The 19,813-nt window shown below is 49.9% G+C and overlaps 1 protein-coding gene across 3 annotated transcripts in view; it reads left to right on the top strand.

The window, feature by feature from the left end:
• nos1apa (nitric oxide synthase 1 (neuronal) adaptor protein a) overlaps positions 1-19,813 on the top strand; it is a 74,297-nt gene that overhangs the window by 40,150 nt on the left and 14,334 nt on the right. For all 3 annotated transcript variants that reach the window (XM_068319799.1, XM_068319797.1, XM_068319800.1), the window contains 4 exons: positions 6,234-6,342; positions 11,115-11,256; positions 12,045-12,214; positions 16,926-17,090. In XM_068319799.1, the coding sequence (XP_068175900.1) occupies positions 6,234-6,342; positions 11,115-11,256; positions 12,045-12,214; positions 16,926-17,090 (586 nt within the window). The remainder of the gene's footprint in view (positions 1-6,233; positions 6,343-11,114; positions 11,257-12,044; positions 12,215-16,925; positions 17,091-19,813) is intronic.

Here is a 19,813-nt window from a genome sequence, read left to right as displayed (position 1 = left end):
TGAAGTTCATTCATGTTGGATCAGAGGAGATGTTTGTGTGATCCAGGTGATGATGGAGCGTTAGCTGAGCCGCGTGTGATTGGATCCTGAGATGGGGGTGTCGCCTGGCGTCGGTACGGCACTAAAACACACGCTGAAGCGTAACGGAGACAAACAGCTGGTGGCGTTTTTAAATCAAACCGTCCTCGTCTGAGCGTGATAAAGGAGGCGGAGCTCTCTGCGGTCTCTCTGCTTCCCGATGCTAGTGGTGACAGGGCGTCGGCTTAGGGGCGTCGGCATAGGGGCGTCGGCTTAGACCTGGGGATCAATAGATCATCATGTTCTGATGTCATTTCCTGTCATTTCAGATGAAAACACCACAGGCTGCTGCCTCATTTGTTCGTTAGCCGTGCTTCGCTGAGCGTTAGCGTCCCAGCTCGTTGTTAGCGCTGATTTAAAAATGAAAGCTGGCTTTGAGGTGGAGGACAAGAGGGCACTAGAGAACACTAGAGGAGCTTCAGGCGGCTCCATCAAGAGTCTGTCTCACCTCCACCTGTCTGAGGTTCAGCTTTATTATCCATTTAAATGTCCCATCAAGCCTTTCACCAGCTCTTATCCTTGACTCGTCCTGGCTGTCGTCGCTTCAGGAGGACGGCAGATTGAACGCGTTGAGCACCGAGGGTTTTGTTTTGAGGACGCAGGATGTCTCACCTGTTCTGTTGTTTGTGTAAGAAATCATAATTGGAACGAATCCTGCAGGAGATCCAGTAGAACCGACGCCTCCCGGTCTGCGATGCCGTGTTTGTTACCGGGTTTGTCTCTTTGTCACAGTTCTGTTCTTTTACAACAGAACTGGATGAAGCGGTTAGAAAAAGAATGAATGAATGAATGAATGGTTTCTTTCTCTTTCTTTCTGTCATCCTTCAGTTGGTTCTCGTTCTCCGGACTCAAACGCGTCACCCTGTCACGTCCCTGTGAGTCTCCAGTGAAGCGTGTCGTCTGTTTTTATGGGTTGTATGAACTTTGGCCCACACAGGTTACTTTGTCTGGATGTTCAGATGCACGAGAAAGGAACACGTGATGTTTATCTAGAGAAAAAGGTTTTAATTTGACAGAGGGACTTTGAGCAACACGGGTTATGACAATCTAAAAGGGCAGAAAGGCCCACGGTTTGCCCCCGATACCCCCCACATTACCCCCACAGGTACCGATAGAGACCCTACCAGAGCGCCGGAGGCTCCAGTTTGACCTTGTTTTCTCAAGGTCAAGGTCATCATCTCATCTTCATCCCCTCTGCTGCCTGAGTCACGTGCTTTTGGTTTCATCTGTCTGTCTGAACGGTTGTGGAGACGTTTGGTGGACGGAGGAACGAACACACCAACGCTGACGTCACATCACAACATCACATCACGCGTCACTAGAAAAAAGATTTGTTACGAAGGAGCCGCGTTACGGACGAGGAGAGGAAGGAACCAGGTGTTCAACAACCGTCCAATAAGGACCGATGCAACAGAAGTACACAACAACACACCGCTTTGACCGGACTCTCAGGTGTGAACTCACCCTCAGACTCCATCCCCAGTGTATTCACACACACACACACACACACACACACACACACACACATTATATTTACTACATGTCACCTGTAGTGAAGCGTTTACCGTCGGTGTCGACGTGACAGAAATCTCTTCTGGTTCGTCCTGCAGTGAGACGTTGATTTATTCTCGTCTGTCATTGGTCGGATTCACGCACCGACCGCTCGTCTTCTGTTCTGGTAAATAACGCATCACGGAGCAGGAAGCAGACGGCGCTGCTGACACTCACGCTAACAGGTGCAGCAGGAAATTGCCTGTCTGAGGTGATGGAGGGGTTTTGTTATGACACACTCAGGACGGCCAATCAGAGCGCAGTGCTGACCCCCACCTGCTGCGTGTGGTTAACTCTGGATTATCGTCTGCAGCGGCTCCTGAAGGCTTTTATTAGACGTCACGGGTTCTACACTGGGACACCCCGACCGGAGCGCCGGCAGAAATACCAGAGTTTTGTTTCATAAGCTGTCAGACCGTCGTGACTGTCCTCAGAGACGTCTGTCCTGCTGACTGACAGACAGACAGACAGACAGACAGACAGACAGACAGACAGACAGACAGACAGACAGACAGACAGACAGACAGACAGACAGACAGACAGACAGACAGACAGACAGACAGACAGACAGACAGACAGACAGACAGACAGACAGACAGACAGACAGACAGACAGAGCGGAGGTAACAACACAGACGTCACCATCAGGAGGCGACCCCCCCCCCCAGAAGTGACTCTAATGATGTGTTCCTGTCTGTAAACAGAGACTCCATCATCAGTGTTTACGCGACAATCTCTGCAGCCACTCATGCAGAAAATGAAAAAGAAGGCTGGTTTGTTCTTTTGGGGGGTGGGCGGGGCTTGGAAGAGCCCAGAGCGACCAGAGAGCAATACGCGCCGTTACCTCTGCAGATGAAAGTAAAGTGGGGGGGGGGGGGTAAAACCTGATGAAGTGCATCAGAGATCGGATTCTCCGTCACTCTCTGCCACCATCATTGGGAGGTGTGATGTTGTTGTGGGGGGGTGGGGGGTATCTGCACGGGGCAACATGCAGCAAACAGTTGTGTGTGACGGTTTAGAGATGTGTAACGATACCCATCAGCCCAGTGGACAGCGTCCCCCCCCAGACGTGTCCGGTAAACCCCACGGCATCACAGCCCTGCTACAAGCGTTGAGGTAGCGGCGCTGGACGGTTCTTCTAGAGGGGTTGAGACAGAGGTGCTGGACGGTTCTTCTAGAGGGGTTGAGACAGAGGCGCTGGACGGTTCTTCTAGAGGGGTTGAGACAGAGGTGCTGGACGGTTCTTCTAGAGGGGTTGAGACAGAGGTGCTGGACGGTTCTTCTAGAGGGGTTGAGACAGAGGCGCTGGACGGTTCTTCTAGAGGGGTTGAGACAGAGGCGCTGGACGGTTCTTCTAGAGGGGTTGAGACAAAGGTGCTGGACGGTTCTTCTAGAGGGGTTGAGACAGAGGTGCTGGACGGTTCTTCTAGAGGGGTTGAGACAAAGGTGCTGGACGGTTCTTCTAGAGGGGTTGAGACAGAGGTGCTGGACGGTTCTTCTAGAGGGGTTGAGACAGCGCCGCTGTCTCAATGCGGAAAGGATCTTAAATCGTGGAAACGATCGACTTCAGAAGACAATTTTCCTGCGTGATGGAGACAACAACAATGAAGGGGGGGCCACCAGGCGTGGAGCCAACCCCCTGAACGCTCAAGGAGAACATTTATCTCTCCTCCCCATTAATGGACCATTAAATTATTGTTCCTATGATGGTAAATTTATATTTCGTGCTATCAGTTGATAAATAGAGCAGATCATCTGGACCCAAACTGCTTCCATCGGCTTAAAACACGGCGTTGAGGCGAGGAGAGGATCTGTTCAGATGGTTTATGGGCCGCCAAGACGCTGAGAGAAGAATATGGAACATTAAAGCCTTCAGACACAGGCGCAGAGCTGCTCTAAGAGCACACAGATAAAAGAAGGAAGGTAAGAGACAGCGGGGGTCTCCAGACCATCATCATCATCATCATCATCATCAAGCCCTCCAAGCTGATGCCGTCTTTGGCATCTCCCCACAACCAAACATCCAGATTCAGTTCATCAACGGTTCGTCACACACACACACACACACACACACACACACACACACACACACACACACACACACACACACACACACACATTTAGCCTTTGATGTATATCTGCTGGGTGTTTCTGAGGGAAATTTGTCACAGAAAAATGTCTGTGCTTCAGAAACGCGTCGGCTTGTTGTCCTGAAACACCAGAAGCGTCCTGCTGAAGCCGTTAATGAGAGACTCATTACTGTCTGAGTGGGGGGGTGTGGGGGGTTAGCAGCTAATGGAACATCCACTGTGGGCATCACATATCTAGACTCTGGTCTGGCTCCTTCATAAGGACTGAAAACACAAACCAAATATCTTAAAGAACTCAGTGACAACTAAAACAGATGAAACCCTCTGAGGTTAAAGGTCATAATCAGACATAAAATACATTATTTTCAGAAACTTTGGCAAAGATTCTACGCCATCCCACCAACAGGGACGCCATCCCACCAACAGGGACGCCATCCCACCAACAGGGACGCCATCCCACCAACAGGGACGCCATCCCACCAACAGGGACGCCATCCCACCAACAGGGACGCCATCCCACCAACAGGGACGCCATCCCACCAACAGGGACGCCATCCCACCAATAGGGACCCGCCGATGGGTCCATTGTTCTGTAATCGTTACCTGGTGCAATCAGAACGCTTCGTCTGGCGGCGCTTTAATGAAACCCTTCGCCGCCGCCGGCAGAGACGGTCATGAGTTCACGCCCTCTGACCTGAGGAGAATCTAATTAATAACACATTTGTACAATTTGAATCATTCATGATGCTAATTTCTATTTGAATGATCTGAGTATCAGTTTCACTTTAATTATAAATCTTGACACCCCCCTGCCCCCCCCCAGCCTGATTATCTTCTCATTATGGAAGTTTAGAAATGCATATGCTAACGCTAGTAGCCGTCCCCAGCTGCTCCCAAATAGAAGAAAACTGTTTCCTGTTTTCAAGTTCAGCTCCGATCAGTTCAGTTTGATTAGTAATTGATATTTTAATTGATAGTTTACTATTAGATATTTAAGATGTGTGTGTGTGTGTGTGTGTGTGTGTGTGTGTGTGTGTGTGTGTGTGTGTGTGTGTGTGTGTGTGTGTGTGTGTGTGTGTGTGTGTGTGTGTGTGTGTGTGTGTGTGTGTGTGTGTGTGAAGTAAATTGACAGAGATGCAATCTGCCACCAGTCTTTATGGAACAGGTCCAGAACAAATACCAGATAAATGTCAGGGCGGATGAAGATCTCATCGATGAATATGAACACATCCACACACACACACACACACACACACAGACGCACACACACACACACAGACGCACACACACACACACACACACACACACACACACACACCTGAGCAGAGGTAGTGCAGTCATTTCCTTCCCTTCCTGCTCGTCTGTGATGAGTGACTCCTGATATTTCGCCGGGTCGTTTCATCACAGCTCTGATTGGCCGGTTTGGGAGCTGTTCCACCTGAGGGTTCTGGCCCCGCCCCCAATCACCTGATTGTTAACTTAAGGTCACTACAGTAAAGTTTTAGTTTATTCTGAGCAATCTTTAATCTTGTCTGGACTTTTTGAACTGGATCAAACAGTGAAACCAATCCAGATTTCAATCCGGATCAGAACCGTGTTCCAGTAGTGGTAGGGATGCAGGAACCGACCAATCACCGTTTAGCTAGAGTCATCCTGTTAGAGCGCCCCCTAATGGACGGGCCGTCGTCGCTGTTCTCTGGAGGAGTCGGACGTTTGGACCACTTCCAGGAAGTAACGGCAGGAAGGAAAACAAGCAGGAAAATCCTGGATTCAGCACTTTTGTGGGACAGGAAGTGATTCTAAAAGTCGAAGTGGATGATTTACAGACTTCTCTCCGCCTCCAACGACAGTAATTTTTAATCTGCTTGATTAAACTTTTATATTCTCTGTAAAACATTCACGGCTCTCAGTCCATAATGTTTAAAGAGTTCCTGTAATATTTAATCCAGTGTTTGGAGTGGGATTAACGGATCCTAACGGTGTTTGGTTGGTCTCCTGTCACGTCTAGATGATAGAAGATATTCAGGTCTGATGTGAACGTGCTGACGTGGCGGGTTCTGTTCAGTTCTGTTCTTCAGCCCCCCCGTAGGGTTTTAAGTGCATTTCTTTTATTCCTCTCCTTCAATCGCTCTGCAGGACGTTGTTTATCTGCTCTCAGCCGGATGCTCTCCATCTCCTCCACAGGGGGATTCTATTATACCTGTCATGATATTTCTAGTGGCAGTGGAATTACCTCCCCTATAGGCTGGAATTACTGTTTACCCAGCATCCACTTTGTGTCGCTTTACTTCCCCCTGTCGCTGCAGAATCCAATCACAAGTTTCTTTACCCCACTTTAACTCGTCTGGATTCAAACAAGCTGTAAAATTGTGTTTATTTCTGTCGCTTCCAACCCCAGAGAAACGGGCCGAGTGCCTGTTCTGCGTCTTAAGACGCGTTAAGAGATGCTGCCAGGCTTTGATTCTGTTTTGTTTTGGTTTTTTTAATTTCTGACCTATTTTATTCCATCTTTCAGGATATTCTACGTCTCTCACGACTCCCAGGATCTGAAGATTTTCAGCTACATCGCCAGAGACGGGCAGAGCAACGTGTTCCGCTGCAACGTCTTCAAATCCAAGAAGAAGGTATGAAGGATGATGTGATCGTGTTTTAATACCAAACCAGCAGCTGGTCCCCTCTGGCTGGGATTCAAACCCCCCCGTCTGGGTTTGGCCTGTGGGCAACAGTTTCATGGCTGTGAACGTCTTCTGCACCTCGTCTCAGTGAAAGTGTGTGAGAGTAATGAGTCCATCAAACACAGCAGTTTGGAAAGAAGATGAAGTGACTTCAGATTAGATTAGATTAGATAAAGTTAGTGCAAAACTCCAAACACCGTTACCGATAAGTTAAAGAATGGAAAGATTAAATAAAAGAATTCAGATAAAAGCAGTGAAATAAAGACAAGATTTAAGCATCAGCTGTAAGAAGTGTTTTTAGAGGAAACTGATTCCGCTCCAGATTTCTTTAGGTCTTGGTGTTTGTCTGATTCTATTCCCAGGCATTGAGATACTCGACCCGCACAAATAGTTTTACTATAATAATAATAATAATAATAATGAGCTCAAAAATACAGAAAGTATTCCGACACGAGAACAAGAGAACTTCCAAAGGTCAAAGGTCTTTAGTTTTACCAGAGTTACGACTCGGTGACCTCGGACGACCTCTAAACGTGTAGTTTTCAGTGTTTCCTCGTCTGTTGGTCTGAAAGCCGTTCGTCTGCGTCTCCTGACAACCTGCGATGAAGAGCCTCTCAGCCGTCAGCCGGCGCCCGTTCCCCCGCCTCCATCAGCTCGCCGTCACAACCTCCAGGAGAAACGGGACGCGTCGCGGCGTCGTTAGCTCCAGCAGACGCATCAACGCGTCAGCACAAGCTGTGAGGTGGACCAGAATCCTCTGGGGCGGCCGTGACCCTGACGCCGTCATGTCTGCACGAGGAATGGCGTTTACAGCTACGTCCCATCTCTACCACCTACGTGTTTCCCAGCATGCAGTTGGTTATATTTGACCACAAGCACAACCAACGGAAACCCTCTGCATTAAAAGCAGGCAAAAGGTTCAAAATAAACTATCAAAATAAAACTTTTATCTTTAATTCACATTTCTTCATTAATACACTTCTGTTAGCAAATGGATGTCCCGCCCCCAACGCAATCTGATTGGTTACACATGATGAACAGCCTATCAACTGTGAATGTGCTCAAGAGCTGATGGAAGTTAATCAAGCAGAATAAAGTTCACGTTCATCTTGATTGTTTTTGAACAGTAATTTTTCCTTCGATTCAAAATGTGGATTTTAAATTTTTAATGTGTAATTATGATGTTTCAGCTGCATCAAGCAGCTAACGGTCTCATTGGTTCATAATCATTCTGGGGGCGTCGCCCCTGACAAACACCTGTCAGCTGATCTTGAACTAATGAACCAATTGTTCCAGGAAGCGTCCCAAACGTTTTCGGTCTGACATAAACACTCAACGCTTTGTTCACCACACATTAACCTCATTTCTGAAAACGGCCCTGGCGTGGTGACCGGGCGTGTGCGTGTCACAAACGTCATAAAGATGTCAGGCGGAGTAATGCTGTGATCCGCTGCGCGTTCACAACGAAGCTGATTTTATTCCCCTCGTAAACAGACGGCTGGGCTTTAAATCGTGCCGTTGTAATGAGGCTTCAGCAGGTTTAATAACCCCACCAGCAGGGGGCAATAGTCTGCTTCTGCCCTGCAAACACTTCTTTTTTTCTACTGTTTTCTTGCCTGCAGAGTGATTGATGAAGGACTACAATGGCTCTTTTCAGGCCTCCCTTTACTTTATTTCTTGCCTTCCTGTCTTTTAATTCTCGATGGCTTTCAGCTGAGCAAACAGTCGTATTGATCTCCTTCACCGATGGTTCAACAAGCTCCATCGATCGGCGCTGAGCGACACCACAGATCCCCCACAATGCAGGGGTGTCAGAGGACGGCTACAAATTGTTTAACTCAAAAGCTCCTTTGGCATTTCTGAGCAAAATAAGTCAGATCATTACTCAGGGTGTCGATCCCCCAGATGAATATTAATAAATGCATCAGAGTCCAACAATATCATCATTGATAGAAGACAAAACCGCTTCAGCACAAGGTTGAGATTTTAAAAACCTTTTGAGCAAAAATGACTCAATCCTAGAGAGAGCGTTCCAAAAGACGAAGCTGTTCCTGAAGGCATCATCAGCTCTGATTATGACAGAATGCTCGAGGACACATTGTATACATATATGTACAGTATGTTTATATATATACTGTATATATATACATATATATGTATATGTATGTATATATGACTATACAATATACATATTTCCCCACCTATATATTTAAATGAGCTCAATTGAAAACCTCAGTGTCACGTTTTAACTCCACCCACTACCTGTCAATCACGGCGCATCTGCCTGCAGGAATCACGTGATCAATATGGCGTAATGCTTTTTGTCGCGGTTCCTCCTCCCGTCACCACGACAACACAGATTTCTGGGACCAAAACGCTGACCAAGTGAATTTTTTTGTAAACTCCGGGTCTGCGTTGTCGTGTGGACGCTGTAACCAAAGCTTTTTCTATCCGGGGGGGCGTCTCCCTGAGACGAAAACCGCTGTGACGTCAGTGTGTGACCCGTGTCTACATGCACACACAGGATGGACGGAGTTAAAACCAGCTATTTTGTGACGCCTTGATGAACACGCTGACAGCTGGATGTTTGTTCGTCTGTTTTGTTCTTTATGAGTCATAAAGTTTATATATTCATTTATTCATTCATTCACCTTCCTCACCCAAGACGCGCAGTTCTGGGTCAGACCGGGATGTGCTGCCCCCTGGTGGAAAACTCTGTGATGGGTGTGCTTGGTTTATAAGACCAACACATTTGTTTTCATGTGTGTGGCATTTGTGTGATAGTATTGATTTATCGTGGAATTTTCACGGATTCCCGCTAGTGTGTATATATATATATATATATATATATATATATATATATATATATATATATGGAGACTTCTGGACTCCTGGTTCCACATCAGGCGTCTGTTCCTTTCGGTCCAAAGACGAACCTCCAGCTGTACAGGAAGTCTGTAAAATGAGTCCAGATAAGACACACCCACTCTGGACCTTTGAACCTCCTCATGGTGACGGGGGCACAGCCCCATAAAACCACCTGGTGCTCTGAGCACGGGGCTATTTTTAGACGGGGCATTAAGTCTCCATGCTAGCCAGCACACTTAGCTTAGCTTCACGTCCCCATGGAGACACTTTTATGCTCTCACATATTCTATAATAACTGCCTGGAAAACTTTTCAGATGTTCAATAATTGGTAAAAAGAACAAATGTCATTGGCTGTTAGTTCCCTCTGGGGCTTCTGGGAAGCTCTGAGCTCAAGTGGTAAATGATATCGCCATGGTAACAAAACTTCACATGCGTCGTTCTTGTTGCCGTCCTCGCAATTATATGACCTCGCACGTTACACGCCTCCAGTGAGACATCTGACCGATCAGTTGTCCTCATTTGACATCACTTCCTGTCGTCAATCTGTGTCGACGGCGTTTGAACGTTTTCATTTCGTTCCGGCGATAAAACAGTTCCAGGAACCCAAAACGACTCGTTTCATGAACACGCTGTCGTCTCTGCTGAACACGTGTCGCGGGTCGTTGGGTCGCTGAAAACACGCCACAGTTGATGAGTATTAGATTAGATTATTAGATTATAATCTGTTATGGGCTCAATCACCCAACATCAGCGAATCGCTTGTGATTTGTGTTCCGTCTTATTCTCATGTTATGATGTGTAGTAGGTCCATGTTCGGGCTCAGGCGTGTCCTCAGGCGTGTCCTCAGACGTGTCCTCAGACGTGTCCTCAGACGTGTCCTCAGGCGTGTCCTCAGACGTGTCCTCAGGCGTGTCTTCAGACGTGTTCTCAGACGTGTCCTCAGACGTGTCCTCAGACGTGTCCTCAGACGTGTCCTCAGGCGTGTCCTCAGACATGTCCTCAGACGTGTCTTCAGACGTGTTCTCAGACGTGTCCTCAGACGTGTCCTCAGACGTGTCCTCAGGCGTGTCCTCAGACGTGTCCTCAGACGTGTCTTCAGACGTGTCCTCAGACATGTTCTCAGACGTGTCCTCAGACGTGTTCTCAGACGTGTCCTCAGACGTGTCCTCAGACGTGTCCTCAGACGTGTCCTCAGGCGTGTCCTCAGACATGTCCTCAGACGTGTCTTCAGACGTGTTCTCAGACGTGTCCTCAGACGTGTCCTCAGACGTGTCCTCAGGCGTGTCCTCAGACGTGTCCTCAGACGTGTCTTCAGACGTGTCCTCAGACATGTTCTCAGACGTGTCCTCAGACGTGTTCTCAGACGTCCTCAAACGTGTCCTCAGGCGTGCCCTCAGACGTGTCCTCAGATGTGTCCTCAGACGTGTTCTCAGACGTGTCCTCAGGTGTCCTCAAACGTGTCCTCAGACGTGTCCTCAAACGTGTCCTCAGACGTGTCCTCAGGCGTGTCCTCAGACGTGTCTTCAGACGTGTCCTCAGGCGTGTCCTCAGACATGTTCTCAGACGTGTCCTCAGGCGTGTCCTCAGACGTGTCCTCAGACGTGTCCTCAGGCGTGTCCTCAAGTGTCCTCAAGTGTCCTCAAACGTGTCCTCAGGCGTGTCCTCAGACATGTTCTCAGACGTGTCCTCAGGCGTGTCCTCAGACGTGTCCTCAGACGTGTCCTCAGACGTGTCCTCAGGCGTCCTCAAGTGTCCTCAAACGTGTCCTCAGGCGTGTCCTCAGACATGTTCTCAGATGTGTCCTCAGGCGTGTCCTCAGGCGTGTCCTCAGGCGTGTCCCGTGTGCTTCCAGAGCCAGGCCATGCGGATCGTGCGGACCGTGGGCCAGGCCTTTGAGGTGTGTCACAAGCTGAGCTTGCAACACACCCAGCAGAGCGCCGACGGCCAGGAGGACGACCACGCCCAGAAGAACGGCAGCAACTCCTCCATCGCAGGTAAGACCCGCCCACACCCGCCGGGCAGACGGCCATCTGTCTGTCTGAATGCATTCTGGGAAAATACTAAAAACTGCCCCCTGTAAAGGCTCCTCTGGCATGGGGGCGGGGTGTGTGGCGTGGGGGCGGGGTCAGGCTGGAGCCGCTTTAAATTCAGCTTCTCTGAAAGGGAAAATACATCAACCTTGTAGAATGTCCTCAAAGGATTCTGGGTAATGGAAGGACTGAAAACCAACCCTGGTGTCCTGAATGCTGATTGGTCAGTCAGTGTGTCTCCTGTTCACCCACCAGAAAACAGGTGGAGACGTGGCGCTAACCCATTCAGAGGTGTGTGTGTGTGTGTGTGTGTGTGTGTGTGTGTGTGTGTGTGTGTGTGTGTGTGTGTGTGTGTGTGTGTGTCTGTGTGTGTGTGTGTGTGTGTCTGTGTCTGTGTGTGTGTGTGTGTCTGTGTGTGTGTGTGTGTGTGTCTGTGTGTGTGTGTGTGTGTCTCAACAGTTGTGTGTTTTTACTCAAACCAGTTTAAAGTCGCCAGAGTCAGGGACACACACACACACACACACACACACACACACACACACACACGCGTGTTCGTCTCCTCGTCATGCTCTGGACCAGCGCCACGAAGACCCCCCCCACAAATTCACAGCTCCTCACTTCCTGTCTTAATCGGTGTGTGTGTGTGTGTGTGTGTGTCCGCCCATGCGTGTGTGTGTACATGCTCATGCCCACATGTGTGTGTGCAGGCGTGCGTGCTCATCCTGTGTGTGTGTGTGCTCTCTTCGGCTCAGCTCGGGAGCTCTCCGGCGCCGACAAGACGGCGTCCGTCACCGAGGAAACCGACATCGACGCCGAGGAGGCGAGTCACGTGACGGCGGCGGAGGAGTCCCGCCCCCACAGAGGCGTGACCGACCTGGACGCCACCGACAAGACAGCTGACCTGACCCGCCCCGATAGCCAGGTAAGGGGCGGGGCTTTAATGTGTTCACGTTCGTCAAGTCTTCACCTGCAGAATGAAGCCATTATGGGATGTCTGTGTCGTAGGAAGGAGGGGAACGCTCTCGTGCAGCGCGCCGGGTTCACCTCAGGAGGCCCTGAGGGCCCAGAGGGATTGTGGGGCGTGTTCTAGACCTCCTGCTCTATTTCAGTCCAGGCTTTGTTCAGCGCTGAGGGAATCGTCTATAATAGATGGAAACACTCAGGAGGTGTGCTGGTCTGGTCCTGGTCCTGGTCCTGGTCCAGACCGGGTCTGGGGGGGTGTCTCTCTTTAAACAGCAGTGGAGCTCTGTCCTGGTCCTGGTCCTGGTCCTGGTCCAGACCGGGTCTGGGGGGGTGTCTCTCTGTGGTTCTGTTTGCTCAAGCATGAAACGCTTTGAAACAGAAGATGTGTTTGAGTTTTGTAGACACGACTGGAAGTGAACCCTGGGGGGGGGGGGTTCAGGTGGGGGCACCGCATCCTCAGCGGGTTCACTCGGGGTCGATCCTGGAAACCCCCTGGAATGAAAACCTTGCTTTGCACCTTGATGCAAGTGTGTGTGTGTGTGTGTGTGTGTGTGTGTGTGTGTGTGTGTGTGTGTGTGTGTGTGTGTGTGTGTGTGTGTGTGTGTGTGTGTGTGTGTGTGTGTGTGTGTGAGGCGCTCAGAGCCGTGTGTGTGTGTGTGAGGCGCTCAGAGCCGTGTGTGTGTGTGTGAGGCGCTCAGAGCCGTGTGTGTGTGTGTGTGTGAGGCGCTCAGAGCCGTGTGTGTGTGTGTGTGTGAGGCGCTCAGAGCCGTGTGTGTGTGTGTGTGTGAGGCGCTCAGAGCCGTGTGTGTGTGTGTGTGTGAGGCGCTCAGAGCCGTGTGTGTGTGTGTGAGGCGCTCACAGCCGTGTGTGTGTGTGTGTGAGGCGCTCAGAGCCGTGTGTGTGTGTGTGTGTGTGTGTGTGTGTGTGTGAGGCGCTCAGAGCCGTGTGTGTGTGTGTGTGAGGCGCCTACAGTGTGTGTTTCCAGAGCAGAGGAATTTGATCACTTCAGGGATCCTCATGAAAGCGAAATCAGCCTGCGAGGGTCAAAGTTCATTCTCTTCCTGTCAGCTCCCATTAGACTGACGAATCCCCTGCGCTCAAATCGCCCCAGAGGATTCTGGGAGTGAACATCGGTCCACCTGGGGCTCGGCGCTCACGAGGTCGGACCGGGACGCGTCCTTCAGAGAGGAGCATCCTTTAGGGGGGGTGGAGGGACGAGCGTTTAGAGACGGGTCTGACCCTTTGGACGCGTTGACACCAAACTCCGCTTTGGTCCAGGGCGTCTGAAGGAAAACGCTCTCCTGTCTCTTCCTGTCGCTCTGGCTCCACTTCCTGCTCTGTTAGTCCACGTTCACGCCTCATATCATCCTGAATCACGGCGGCGAAGCTTGAAGATTGAGGTGATCCTGAGGCCCCCGTTCAGAGCTCCTCGGTTTGTCCTCCTTTATCAGAGCTGCAGAAAGACGTTTGTCTTCAGCAGGAACATCAGCATTTATTCATGGAGCGTCTGACTGATAATATTTGATGATATCAGGGACTGAAAACACGGCAGCGCGTCCCCAGATGACGTTAGTCTGACAGGAAAAGGTTCCGTTTAAAATGTTTTGTTTGTTTTCCTGAATCAAATATGAGGCTTGAGGGAAGGCTGTAAACCTGAGGATGGGTCTGTTTGTTGGTGATGATAAAACTTTTTATGGACGCAATCATGTGATGCTCTTAAAATTTAATGTCTGTTTTATTTTACTTCACCACAGAGTCGGTTTTCCACTAGGAAGGGAATTAACCGTTAAAGTCTAAAGACTGACTCTGCTGCTGCGCAGCCTCCAGCCACTGGGGGGCAGCACCGGTGGAGAAGCAGTCGTGGTTTGGATAGCTTAGCATGGCAGTGGGTTTGCTTTCACAGACAGTGGTGTCTTTTAGAATGGATGGCGCCACCTTCAGGTTGCTGTTGACCTGTGTGGGGGGGGGGGTATCAGGAGGTGTGAGGGGGTAACAGCTGGTGTATCCACATCTGGAGGGGCAGAAGTGAAGACTTCCTCTATTCCACATCGTACATCATAAGTTTCCATTCTTTTGCACATTTGCCACCCTTCTTGTTGCCCCGGTGCTGTTCCTGCCTGGGGGGTGGGGGTGGGGGGTGTAATGAAGGGCCAAACGATAGACGGAGGCTCCGGCTAACGGCTCACATTAGCGCCTGGGCCCCCCCCCCCGCGGCGGCTCCGCTCCAGCAGTTATCTTCAGGAATGTTAGCGGTGGAGCGTTTCTCCCACCCCCCCTGAGTAATTCACCCCCTGACTCTGAATGGCCTCCTCTGCCCCCCCCTGTAATTGGTCCTGGCTGTGGTAAACACTGGATGGATTGTTGGTGCTCCTGACAGTCAGCGGCGAACACAGAGCCTGAAAGCCCGTTGGTGTGTGTGAGGCTCACACACCGCGTTCAGCCCAGTGTGTGAGCCTCACACACCGCGTTCAGCCCAGTGTGTGAGGCTCACACACCGCGTTCATCCCGGTGTGTGGATGGAATCTCCTCCCCCAGCTCAGAAACACCACTCGTCTCTTCACATCGGGGGTGTTTTTGACGAGTCCATTTGCTTGGTATTCCCCCCCCTGATTAAACGTCCCTGACGTCCACATTTCCTCCTCTAACGGTTTTTTTGCGTGATCATCGGGTATGGAGCAGCTCCTGAGGATATTCTGCTGTTTCAGTCTTCTGGGCTGTGATTGGCTGAAGGGCGGTGATGTAATTCCAGGTCGACCTAAGGTGACACACGTCAGTCACAAGAGGCTAACTCTCTCCACGCTGTTTCAGTCAGTCTTTGTTAGCGTGTTCCAGGCGGTCTGTGGGACACGGGAACGAGTCGTCTCTTTTATGGACGTGCTCCAGGAGTAGGTGAACTAACAGGTCCATCAGCTGGAGTTTTCCACACAGCAGCTCATTATGGGATGGCATTAAACTTGTCAACCGGCATAAATTCCTCTCATTACCCTAAAAGGTCCGTCTCCCACCGGCCGTCGGTCACACACCTGTCAGGTGTGGGTTCTAGTCCAGTTGGAAGAGGAGGGACATCCCATAATGCACCTCCATGTTTCGTAGCTCCAGTGTGCTTCGCTGTATCACAGGAGTGTTTCTGGTTCTGGCTGGGGGGGTCGTTTTCCTCACATGTGATGGAAACTCCTTCACCAGATGCTCCACAGGGACTGACGGGAGGTTGTCCTCTCGCTTTGTGTGGAACCCTACGTGGTGGGTCATTCAGAAAGGGATTACCGTTGACACCAGGGTGTGTGTGTGTGTGTGTGTCTGTGTGTGTGTCTGTGTGTGTCTGTGTGTGTGTGTGTGTGTGTGTGTGTGTGTGTGTGTCTGTGTGTGTGTGTGTGTCTGTGTGTCTGTGTGTCTGTGTGTGTCTGTGTGTGTGTGTGTGTGTGTGTGTGTGTGTGTGTCTGTGTGTGTGTCTGTGTGTGTGTGTGTGTGTACCCGTCCTCATTGGGATGCTACTGGGTCAGAATACGTGATTCTTCAAAACAACTGCGGCGTTTTCTTCCCCTTATCTGCATAGCGAGACAAATTTTGTTTCGAGTGTGTGTTGGTGAGGAGGAGTGTGTGTCGGTGAGGAGGAGTGTGTGTCGGTGAGGAGGAGTGTGTGTCGGTGAGGAGGAGTGTGTGTCGGTGAGGAGGAGTGTGTGTCCTCTTGCCAGCGCTGGGGGACGATAGAGCTGCCTGATGGCGGCGGGTGAACGCGCCCCGGCGCTCATGACCGTTGGAGTGGAGCGTTTGGGAGCTGGTGGTTCCACGCGGTGGAACTCATCAGCGTTTCTGCATTCAGATTCATTCTGGCTGTGATGGCGACTCGTTCTCCACGGCGTGTTGTTGATGCCGTTTCTGTCCTGCTTGCGGTTAATTATCATTTTTTTGTCTTCAGGGATTTTATGGATTGTTTGTGAAACTCAGGTTTAAGTTTTAAAACTGAAGTTGTAAATGTAACCGTTTTCAAACCCGTTAGGGGCCTCTACTTTCAAGCCCCTGGAAAATTACTCATAAGTGTTCCAGAAATGTTATCTTCTGAAGATCCAGGTGTTTACATCCAGCAGCAGAGCTGGAGTCAGTCGTCATGACGACAGAGCTGCGTTTAAGACATTTGAAGCACGCCAACGAGTCATGAGTACCACGTGTTGGTGGATGGATACATCAGGGAGAGCGGATCTCGTTCTTTACGTGTTGGTGGATTCTTTATCATTGTTTATGTAACTGTTATAATCTACTGTGTTTCTATCTGAGGTTCTATTGGAGGTTCTACTGTATTATAATCTGAGGTTCTATTGGAGGTTCTACTGTATTATAATCTGAGGTTCTACTGTATTATAATCTGAGGTTCTACTGTATTATAATCTGAGGTTCTACTGTATTATAATCTGAGGTTCTGCTGTATTATAATCTGAGGTTCTATTGGAGGTTCTACTGTATTATAATCTGAGGTTCTACTGTATTATAATCTGAGGTTCTATTGGAGGTTCTACTGTATTATAATCTGAGGTTCTACTGTATTATAATATGAGGTTCTACTGTATTATAATCTGAGGTTCTACTATAATATAATCTGAGGTTCTACTGTATTATAATCTGAGGTTCCACTGTACTCCTCTAACCTGCCGTCTCTCTCCTCTCCCTGCTTCCAGCCTCTGGAGGGGGGGCCGTCCCTGCTGATGTCCAGCCCCAGGATGCTGCTGCCGGCGTTGGGCGTGCTGCCCCCAGGCGCCCCCCTGTCGGTGCACCACCAGATGCAGCTCCTGCAGCAGCAGCTCCAGCAGCAGCAGCAGCAGACGCAGGTGGCCGTGGCTCAGGTGAGACGTTACACCCCCACCGCCCGGGCATCCCATTACCATAACCAGAGCAGGGGTGACCTTAAGTCGAGGTTTCTATGGAAACCGCTGCTCCGCTGCTGCTCTACTGCAGTCCAAAGTGGGTAGAACAGCAGCGGCTCCGGCTGGTTCCTGTGTGGAACCTGAAGTCCACCGCGGGTGGAGGTGGAAACAGGAAGTGGATGATGGAGAGACCCTGAGGTGTCCTCCATCTTTTCTTCTCCTTTCCTTCCTGATTATTATTAACCCTCACCGGGCCTCTGCTCCTCGTCACGGCGCCAGCACTGGTTTCCCTCCATCGCTATTGGACGCCTTTCAAACGCTCCGACATCAAAGCGACCTGGCGTGGGCCGGGATTGGATGATGCTAATCCCGTGTGAGGAGAACATCCGACCCCGTGGACTCGCTCCCGTTCCATTGCGTCTGAAAGGAAGCTGCTATCGTTTGAACCGCTGAACATCAGAGGCTAATCCGAGGAGCGGCGCGTCTCACATCAGAGGGTTTTACTGTGGTGGTTTTGTCACGACGGTCGCTCCTCCGCTCAGGTTCAGGTGAGGAACGCAACGCGAGCGGGAATGTCAGGAGTTCAGGAGAGGAAATTGTCCTCAAGCACTTTTCTGCTGTGAACAAAGCAGGTGGTAAAGCAGGGGGGGGTTTGGGCCACCTAATTAGAGCTGAACGGATTCGTTTGACTCGCTTGAAGCTCCTTCAATTTTCTCGACACTCAGATAAAAACAGGAACCAGAGGAGGAGCAGGTTCGTCTCCGCGGGAACAGAAGCGGAGCAGCTTTTTAATTGGATCCTCGTTTAGGTGCAGATTTCACCTCGACTGTTTTCAGGGTTTGTTCTTGTTGTTCTCATCTCCTGCTCTATGAAGGACATTGTCATGTTCAGCACCTTGGCTTCATTTTCATTTTTTTTATTTAATATTTTAAATGTTTTAATTTTTTATTTGATATTTATTTTATTTAAAATTAAAACATTTAACTTTTTATTACTTTTTTTTGGGGGGGGGGGGTTCATGGCTTTATCTGTAGTGACCCTGAATGAGCTCCAGACCAGGAGAACCCCTGAGGCACCAGGCTTTCCCCTCGTCTCACACATTTCCATCCATCCTGGTTCCTTCTGGACCTGACGACAGTTCCTGTACAGGAAGAAGTTTTTTGTAGGATTAACTTTGTAGGAATGAAACCTTCCAGCTTCTTTTTGTCGCTAAGTGGAAGGAGGACGGATGTAAATGAGTAAGATCCTCTGCACAGCTCTAATGTGTAAAACAGGAAAGGGGGAAGAAGGAGGAGGAAATGATGAAATATGACAAAACGGGTTTCCTTTCCTGGGAGCTGATGGCCGACATTGTTCAGTCAAAGATTTCAATCAGTCGTCAATTTTCTGATCCTAAATTTCATGAGAATACAGAGACGCCTCCATCAGAGACAGAAGATAAAATGACCTCCTGGGTGAAAACAGTGATCGAGTTCCTTTCAGAATTTATTCATAATCCAGCGAAAATCCGTTTGAGGACAGAAAGACACCTCTTCTGTCGCTTCATTTGAAGCCAGAACATTTAGTTCTGATGAAGGTTTCCAGTGAAAACCTGAGCAGAAGAACCCGATGTGTCGACGCGTGGATGAACAATCACTGGAGGACTTTTTTTCTCCCGTAGCGCTGCAGAACGCCGCGGCCTTGGTTTAGCGTTCCAGCGCCGCCTCCGTTTGCCCTTTCATGCGCTGACGTCACGAGCCTCCACGCTGCCACGGTAACAACATCCTGCTGCTCCTTTAGACGCGTGAAGGACGTCTGTGAAGACGCCCTCGAGAAGCCGTTACGGCGGAGCGCCTCTTCGTTAGCGTTCAACTGAAACATGCTAATGGTGGATCAAGGCAGCGGCGTTCCACGTCTCCTGGGGGTTGAAGGGTTCTCCACCAACTGACCTCTGACCTCCCGCTGCTTAGCTTCTAATCCAGGAGTGTCAAAGTCATCTTCACTGGGGGCCACATCAGCATCACAGCCACCCTCAAAGGGCCACTTGTGGCCCTTGGGCCTTGACTTTGACACATGTGGTCTAAAGCAGTGGTCCCCAACCCCCGGGCCGCGGACCGGTACCGTTAAATACTGTCTGAGATGAAACCGGTCCGTGGAGGAGAAAAGGTTGGAGACCGCTGGTCTAAAGGATATTTGTAAAGAGCTGAAGGCCTCCTGCCAGTGTTCTCCATTAATACATCATTTTTCTGTCCATAAAGGATCATAAAACAGGAACATGATGGGATGTTTACGGTGATTTTACTTTATTTCCACAAAACGAAACAGAAGTCAGGAGAAGAATCTCGATTTGACGTGAGATTTGTGGCCTCGTTGTGAGACGTTCTTCTATCGGAGCCAAACGTCTGACACAAACTGGGTCTGGATCAGAACCAGAACTGAACCGGTCTCATCTGGACGTGGTTCTGAAACAGGAAGAACGTCTCTGGCTTTAATGACCTCGCCGACTGATCGCCACCGATCAATTTATCAGCTTCCTGGGAAAACTGTGTGAAGGTTTTCTCTGCAGCCCTGATTGCTGAGTCAGCAGTTTAACAGCGCAGCTGAGTCAGCACATCTCATCTCCAGAGTAGTGATCCATTCAGGTGCTGATATTAGACACGTTTGTGAGGTGTTCACCCCTGTCTGACCAGCCGTCCCCGTGTTGCCCCGCCCCTTCCTGTTGC

The sequence above is a fragment of the Antennarius striatus genome, chromosome 7 (genome assembly GCF_040054535.1).
Source record: "Antennarius striatus isolate MH-2024 chromosome 7, ASM4005453v1, whole genome shotgun sequence".
Lineage (NCBI taxonomy): Eukaryota > Metazoa > Chordata > Actinopteri > Lophiiformes > Antennariidae > Antennarius > Antennarius striatus.
The sequence above is the reverse complement of the archived record's forward strand: the minus strand, read 5'-3'. Positions and strand labels throughout refer to the sequence as shown.